At 41.5% G+C, this 8,454-nt stretch overlaps 1 protein-coding gene across 3 annotated transcripts; it reads right to left on the bottom strand.

Annotated features, from left to right (window-relative positions):
• Positions 1 to 2,027: 2,027 nt before the first annotated feature.
• On the bottom strand, positions 2,028 to 7,753 carry LOC127758251 (uncharacterized). Of its 3 annotated transcripts, XM_052283883.1 has the most exons (14): positions 7,644 to 7,753; positions 7,413 to 7,470; positions 6,657 to 6,798; positions 6,234 to 6,445; positions 6,079 to 6,116; positions 5,892 to 5,971; positions 5,729 to 5,796; positions 4,816 to 5,089; positions 4,168 to 4,280; positions 4,022 to 4,087; positions 3,714 to 3,804; positions 3,198 to 3,265; positions 2,813 to 2,850; positions 2,028 to 2,736 (listed from the first exon to the last, which is right to left on the bottom strand). In XM_052283883.1, exons 1-14 carry the CDS (start codon positions 7,667 to 7,669, stop codon positions 2,547 to 2,549), a joined length of 1,464 nt encoding a protein of 487 aa, XP_052139843.1. In that variant the 5' UTR covers positions 7,670 to 7,753; the 3' UTR covers positions 2,028 to 2,546. The 3 variants fall into 3 exon arrangements, with proteins under 3 accessions (XP_052139843.1, XP_052139847.1, XP_052139846.1); XM_052283887.1 differs by lacking the exon at positions 7,413 to 7,470 and having other exon boundaries at positions 7,644 to 7,704; XM_052283886.1 differs by lacking the exon at positions 7,644 to 7,753 and having other exon boundaries at positions 6,657 to 6,815; positions 7,413 to 7,637.
• Between the last annotated feature and the right edge of the window lie 701 nt (positions 7,754 to 8,454).

The following is an 8,454-nucleotide window of genomic DNA, read 5'->3' as shown; positions in this document are numbered from 1 at the left end:
TATCTTTGGTGCAAGCAACCAAGCAGAATCTCACGCCAACCTGGCTAAACTAATACAACCAACCAAACGGCTGCATATGTATCTACCTAGCCAGGCCAAACTCAGCCTTGATGGAAGAGATGGGCCAGGCTAAAACAATGCAAGCAACCAAACACACCCTTAACTATCACGAAGCTGCCATTATATTGCGCCATAGTTAGTGAGGCTGACATTGACTGGACATGCACTGCAGGAGGGTGAAGCCGCGATGGATGGCGTCGTCCATCCAAGTCCTCACCGTTGTGTGGCGCACACACACTCCGTTTCGGCCCCTCCACTTTTTAGAGCATCCCCAGCATCTCATCTAAATTTCATCATCCATACTCCCATTTAGATGGCCATCCAAAAAGATTCCCACTTTATATTACTTTTCACTCCAATAGATCATCCATATTACATCCTCCATATATCAACATTCTATATTTTATTAATATTTTTCAACCGCCACATATTTTTACTCCATTCCTCTCACCTTTCACCACTTAAAAAAAATCTTCCTCACCACTCTCTCTTCTACTGCCAAGAGGACGGGGAGGACGAGGGCCGATCGGGGGGAGCGGCGCGGGCGGAGACCCAAGCGGCGGGGTGGCGTGAGTCGGAGGAGCGGCGGGGCGACGCGGTCGGAGGGGCGGCGGCGCGGGCGTTGACTCGAAGCGGTGGGGATGGCCGGGCGGTGTCGATCCGAGGAGCAGCCGATCGGAGGGGAGGCGCGGTCGGAGGAGCGGCGGCGTAGGCGTTGACTCGGAGCGGCGGGGACGGCCGGGCGGCGTCGGTCCGAGAAGCGGCCGGTCGGAGGGGAGGCGCAGTCGGAGGAGCAGCGGGGCGACGCCTCTCCGCTGCCAGATCCACCGCCTCTCCGCCTCTATTCCGGTGCTCTCCACCTCTAGATCCATCGCCTCTCCACCTCTACTCCGGTGCTCTCCACCTCCAGATCCACCACCTCTCCGTCTCTACTCTAGTATGCACTTCCTCTTTACCGCTACTCTCCTGCGGTATGCAGTCCAGATGGTGGCACGAATTCGATTGGGAGGTGAGCAGTTGAGGATGGCGTGAGGAGAGAGAACCGCCATATTTGGCTTGGGAAGGGATCGGTTTGGAGGACCTCCAAAAATGGCGTGTGCAATGAAGACTCTGCTGGAGCACTGTTTTTCTCCTCCATGCGCCAAACACCGGATGGATGACTAGATAGAGGAGCTGCTGGGATGCTTTCAGTGAAATAGGTCCCGTCTACAATTCGTGAAATGGGTCTCGTATGTGAAAATCGTTTTCTAGTAGTATCCTTGCGTTTTGGACAGAGAATTTTGGATGGAAACAAAGCTGCTTTTCGTGCACACTTTTGTCGCCTGGGTCACACATTTGACACAACATAAATAAAGCCTGGATCTAAGACAAAATGGAAAGGGAGCTCTACGGGCAACTAGGCCGGTGATGTTCTATCTCTGTCACACAGTTGCATACCAACAGACAGCAGCACATAAGTGTAGGATGGGTTGGATCTCTATTTCTTGTCAAGAGAATCAAGGATGACATCACATTTCTTCGCTTCTTCATTTTTGCTACCATATGCATGCACTCTCACTAACACGCGGGAACAAGGCCCACACACCAGTGAGACACACAAGATGGTATAACATCTCTTTGGAAACGATTCTCGGAAGGTCAGGAATTGACCACATTTATCAATTTAACTATTCACTGTCAACAACAATACGCTGAAAGAATTTTTTTTAAAAAAATCAAAATATATACTCCCTCCGTTTCAAAATGTTTGACACCGTTGACTTTTTGGCACATGTTTGACCGTTCGTCTTATTCAAAAAAAATTTGTGAAATATGTAAAACTATATGTGTACATGAAAGTATATTTAACTATGAATCGAATGATATGAAAAGAATAAATAATTACTTAAATTTTTTGAATAAGACGAATGGTCAAACACGTACTAAAAAGTCAACGGTGTCAAACATTTTGAAACGGAGGGAGTATATAGGAATAGGAAACGCTACCATTTATTTAGAAACGGCGCCGGATCAATCAGGAATTTCTGTGACCATTTTCAATCCGAATCAAGAGGATTCCAAGAACGACAAAATACAAATAGCGCAAAAGCACTTGTACAAAGTTTAGCCCAGTAGAGGAGACCAACAGCATTACTCGCACTCTACTGGACTAAATAAGATGATTGGTAGAGTTGAAACTCAGGGCAACGACAGAGAAAATTGCAGGCGTGATTGTACACGGGCCAGACCAAAAACTACATCAACCACTCCAGGGAGCCCACTGCCATTGACAACACCCATAGGTCCACAGCATCATGCATAATTGCCTATCCGGCTATCCCACTATCAAAAGAAAGGCCTATAACAACCGAGTAGACTGAGCATGCCGTACTCCAGAACACATGACACATTATTGGTTCAGTAACAGTAACCCGCGAAGTCGTCCTAATGGGATGATGATACTGGTGAAAGATTTGAAAACATTGAAAATGTGTTTATTATGAAACTCACTCCGTTTGCATCTCCGTCGTGGGCAAGGGGATTGAAGAGCAGCAGTAGTAGTACCCTCTTTCATCGAACTTGAATCGCTGCGAAAGATGGATCTCGGGAATGAGGTATTCGCCCCAGTCATGTTCCCCATATTTTCTGAATATATTCCGAGCATCGAATGAGTCGTTTCTTTGGTTCCATCTCTTGCTGCAGCGAGAACAAGGTAGTCAAGTTAAGCCGGCAGTACATAGACCATGAATTATCAAGATGAAGAGAGAATCACCTCTTCCTGTGCCTCACATTCATTATGGTCGCGTGCAACTGAAGTTGAAAAGAAAACAGCAATTTTAGCATCAAATATTGCTGTTTCAGAGCAATGCATAACATTTCCCTCAAACAATTGTAAAAATAGTCCAGAATAGTAATGGAAGTGCTGAAGTTAATCATGAAGTTTTTCTAGAAATAAGAAATAAAATGTGCATTTCAGACTCATCATTGAAATCAAACTGGACTACAGTTATCAACAAGCAGATGCTACTGCCATTTCAATATGCTTTTAGTGAATAACGCTGCTGCCAATGATTTCATAGCAACAATTAGTTTCAAAGAACTACATGCTGATGTCAATGAAGCTAACAAGAACAGTGCTTTGATATATATTTACTAACCTTCAATTCTTGCCTCGCATCCCTTTCAAGTACTAGGCCCGACTTGACAAAGGCATCAGTTATAACTTCTGATAAAGTGAAAGGAAGTGAAGGAGAACCATTTTGCATAAAGAAGATTGGAACTTATCTAATGTAAGTGCAATTATGCAAACTTGTCATGTGGGCTGTATGTTAAGTGATGGATACATTACAGTCATGAAAACCTAATATAGTAATACCACGACTATTTTTTCCAGTACCCTCCTCAAATGTTGAATACATGATTTATGAGGGCTTCCTACTACCTAAAAACCAAAAAAAAAGAAAAACACTCCATCAATAAAGGAATCTTAAACAGTGCACACGTGACTGCAAGAGGTATACAAACACAGGTCTTCACTTGGTATGTCACCAAGAATGTTTATTAACAGATACTAACAAGTTACATCTATAAGCACAGATTGCTTCTTAGGAAATTCTAAAGATCCATATTAAATAGACTGATTTCTCATCAATCATCAGAATTTCAAAGGATACTGCAAGCACGTTGTAGGCGTCCCTCTTCACCAACTTCCAGCACAGGAGCATATACTACCCTGGCCCTAGCTGGTGAGCCTTTCATGCATGTCTGGAATGAAATATTCTCATTGGAACTTTGAATTATTGGAAAAGGTGGGAGAAACAGTACAGATACCTTTTATTAACAGGTATTAAAATGTGGTTTGCAGCAACAATGTGTTTAGGAACAAATATTTTGTTCTCTGGCTCGAATTATCTACATTTGCTATTCTAGATGTATGCACGAATGAGCTTCCAGCCAGAACTATTCGAGAATGGCAACTCACCAGACCTCTAAGTTGTATGGAGATTGGTCGGTTTTCCAAGGCTTCCATTACTTGGGACGATACTGACTGTATCCACAAGGTAACACATTAAGTTCCTCACTGTCATCTCAGACAATAAACCACAATAATCTGGAAACGGAAATTACCTGGAGCACATCGGAAGCCTTAGCAATGCGATCCTTATTCCATAGCTTCAACATAAGAACCGTTAGGTGAAAGGTTTTGGGTTTAATAAATATTGACTTGTCGATGCCGAAGTCTACAAATGATAAGAAAGCTTAGTTCAATGCCTGAAGAGCGTAGAACTTGTAATTTGGAAATTGCATAACAAGCAATGCATTAAGTACCGTCAATATGCCACAGGTGTACAAACAAAATTTACAAAACAAAATACAGGTATGAGATTTGCTCGGCAAACAAGAGAACTTTTTTTTTTCTTAAATTCCAAACTTCAAATATTCATTAGCTTGCCTTATTATTTATTACATTGTTAAACATAGAGATACTAGAAAATGTTACATCTGCAATATTACTCACAATCGTTTGAATCTCACCACCAAAATCAACAGTGTGGAATGTTAAAAATAAGAAATAAAACTTAAAATACAAAACTTCCCAACTTGACAGATTAAAACTTAGAGCTGCACATCTAACTCTTCACAAACACACCAGCCCTCTTAGTTGTGTAATTGACTTGTACTATAGAAAGTTCCAAAAACCGGACTTTATAGAGTTGACAATAGGAAAAACTCCAATAAAACGAAATAGCAGGAAAAGTAGCAAAGCTTTTAGACCTGGTTGGGAGCCCTTAATATCCATTTTAACTCTGACAGACTCCTCATGGGCTTGCATCTTTATTGAAACACTAGGGCTCCTTTCTTGCTTCTGTTCATGGTCAATTTCATCCATAGAACCTTCACTTAGGTCCTCACCCTTATCACTATCTACATTAGAAAAAGTCCCAAGGATTGAGAACTGGAAGTGGTTCAGCTTCTCAACAAGGCTTGGGTGGATAGCCAATGGAAGCGAAATGAAGTGAGAGTAATCTAGCATTGGACTTTTCACGGCCTGAAATAAAAAGGAGGAGCTCAGTAGTCCAGGGTGATAACCATGATTAGCTGACATAAATAGGATTTGAAACATGACTTTATCAAATCAGGTGGCAGTAGATTATATTTGTGAGTAGCTCACTGGTGATGGGAGGCACAACTTTACACCTTTTGACAACTTTAACCGGGACTAGTCTAGTGCTACTGCAAGAAATATAAGAGGTATCCAGCATCAATTTTTGTGCTTTGATATATTATTGTTAACATAGTAAGGCTTTTAAACTTTGACGCTCGTAACTATCATAGCTTGTATTTTTCATTAAACGATCAGGAGGAAATGAATAAGAATGTTAGTGTAATAAGCACCACAAACTATTATGCTACAATAATATAGATTCATGCACAGTGTATCAGGAAATAATAAACCATTGCAGCAGTGCACCACATACGTGCAAGTATGAAGATCGCTTGTGTTTGTAGTTCGCTGCAGCATGATATTTGTTGTTGTGCCGCTTTTCTTTTGTAATAATCGTAAGTTGTGTGCATCTTAATCATGCAGAGGCTGGGACTGGTCTTAGAGTAATTGTATCGTCTTGATGTAATTGTTTAAGATCAATAAAGCTCCTTTATCTTAAAAAAAAGTGCATCACGAGTGTACCTCTTCAATAACCTTTGCAATTTTCTCTGAAGCCTTTCTAATATCTTCAGTAGTTTTAGCTTCAAGAACTGAAAATAATCAATATAGCACAAACATTAGCTTCCAAAGTTACCAACAGCTTATTTCATCAAGCATACTTGAAAAATAAACAGTATATTTTTACCAACACATGTTTCCTCCTTAGAAGATGGAAATATAATTTTGACCCCAGTTTCATCTTCAATCTGCTTCTGCATAGTTCCACTGCATGCCAAAGAATACGATTGATTCTCAGTCACAGAGAGAGACAGACCAGCACTATCCTCAACTGAGGATGGTGCATATCTGAAACAGGTGCAAGAGGCCAATACCCTTTTCCTTTCACAAAGCGCATCAGAGGAGCATCTACCTAGAAAAGAACAGAATTCATGAATATTTGAAAAGAATACTAGTAAATATCACTCATACATTGAGCTTTTTACAGGGAAAAGATACATTAATTGTCATACATATCAACCGAGCATACCTGAACAGAAGAGGAACACTTTTCAGATAGATTGGTCCTGTCTATGTCCTTATTGAAGCTAGCATCCTCCATAGTATCTTCAGTGGCTACTTTATTTTCTGGCAAGGATGCGTCGTAGGTGGAAACTTCAATAACAACATTAGTTGTTCCATCTGAGGCTGAATTCTCTTCCACTTGTTTGCTTACAGGACCTGACATCTCATTAAGGCCGGCTGCATCATGTGGAATATAAGATGATTCAGAAGTGCCACCCAATGCTATACACAAACAAGTTAAGGAAAGGAAATTTAGAGATAGATGGATATTATCTTTACAGCATCTTAGATCAGCAGCCTCTAATCATGACTAGGGCATATCCAGGTTTGAATGCACTATGATCTTGAGTCAAGGTATTAGCAGTTGCAAGTAGCAAATGGGGCTTACCTTTTGGAGCAGCGGCTTCTGTGGAGATTGGCCTCCATCTCTGCACAGCAGACTTTCTTTTCTTGTGTTTTGCTGAATTATTTGAGGCTCCTTGTGCACCTTCCATTACAAGTGAGTGAATACTATCTTGATTAACAGATTCCTGTCACGGTCAAAGTACTGTAATGTAAAACATCGTATTGACTCAGGTGATGTAACACAGAAGCGCCGATGAAGGCACACGCATTAAAAGAACTAGTAGAAGCAGATAACAAGGTGCCGAAATTTTGGTACTGTGCAGAGCTAGACAATTTTCAGGCCTGCAAGTTCGGCATTCGATCTCAAGGCCAGGCCAAGTGCTACACACAACTCATTAAGTTAAACATGGACCGCCACAGCATACCGCAGCAGATGAACACGATACAGAGGGTAGAACACAAAGTATTAGCTACAGAATTTCTCAAGAGAGACATGGCAATTGCATAGCTGTTCAAAACCGTACTTGATTCAATCAATTGATAGCATAAGCCCCTCAAGGCATAAACCTTTCTCAACAAAATCCCTAAAAAAAATCCCCATTACTAGCTCCCAATTGACACACTGCGGTTCAATTAGATTCAACAAATTCTTATCGGCTCCTAAAACCCTAGCACAAATATTTATCCATCCAGTATCAATAATGTACAAAAACAAAATAAAACAAAACAAAACAACTGGAAGCTTCTTGGGGGGGGGGGGGGGGGGGAAGAACACCGCGGGGAGGCAGAGGAATCGGACCTGGAGGAAGCGCGGCGTGGAACCGGCGGCGCATAGAGGGCGAGCGAGCCGACTAAACCTAGCAAGATGAGACCGAAATTGGTAAGAGAGAGAGACAGAGGAGCTGCAACCCCCGACGATCCGGGCGCTCCTCCTCCTCCCCGCGCTTCGATCGAGGAAAAGATTTTGGAATTTCTACTGGCTTCCTTCGATCGAGGTTGTTGCGGGGGGAGGGAGGGACAACGAACGAACCTTGCGAGGGAAGCGCAGGCGAACATGGGTGAGACGGCGGCGGCGGCGGCTTCCGGTTTAGCCTGCCTGCTGGGCTGCCCGACTGCCCGTGCCCGCTAGTGGTGAGGTGACTGGCTGGCGCTGCATACGTGCCCAAGAAATTTGGGGTTTGTTTTGGTTATTGCTTTGATAAATTTTATGATCCTCGAAAGTTTTGAGAATATACAGATATCTAAATTTTACACTATTTTCTCGAGATACTAAAATTTACACTTTAAAAGTGTGCTATATCTTGGTATTTTTTAAAAAATGGTAAAATTATAATTTTGCTTATCATCATGCCAAAATTTATGGTAGCAGGTTTAGGTAGTTTTAGGAATGCCAAAAACCTACGCAAACTTTGATAGTTTCAATTTTTTTTATCACTTTTGAATTATCGATAAATTTTGATATGAACTAAACATTACTTCATCCGTTCAAAAATATAAGGGATTTTGATTGTATGTGTCTCATCCAATCAAAATTTCTTGTATTTTGGATAGTGGAAGTACTATTTTACCAATAATTTTGTAAGGCGCATTTTGACTTAGAAATCAGAATGAGCTAAGGTTCTCTTAGGTACCGATAACGGTTACTGATGGCAATTTGTAGACAAGAAAAACTAGTGACCGTATACATTTATAGACCTTTGTACTTTGTAGAGTAATTCTCTATAATGACCTAGCCTTTATCTCTAATAGTCATACAATCTAAATTTTTCCTTTTTGAAATTCTTCCTTGTCATCAGCTACGGGCCTTTTTATAATTCTATAGTGCGTGCCAATTTACCTTG

The sequence above is a fragment of the Oryza glaberrima genome, chromosome 1 (assembly GCF_000147395.1).
Source record: "Oryza glaberrima chromosome 1, OglaRS2, whole genome shotgun sequence".
Lineage (NCBI taxonomy): Eukaryota > Viridiplantae > Streptophyta > Magnoliopsida > Poales > Poaceae > Oryza > Oryza glaberrima.
This window is presented reverse-complemented; position numbering and strand designations above follow the sequence as displayed.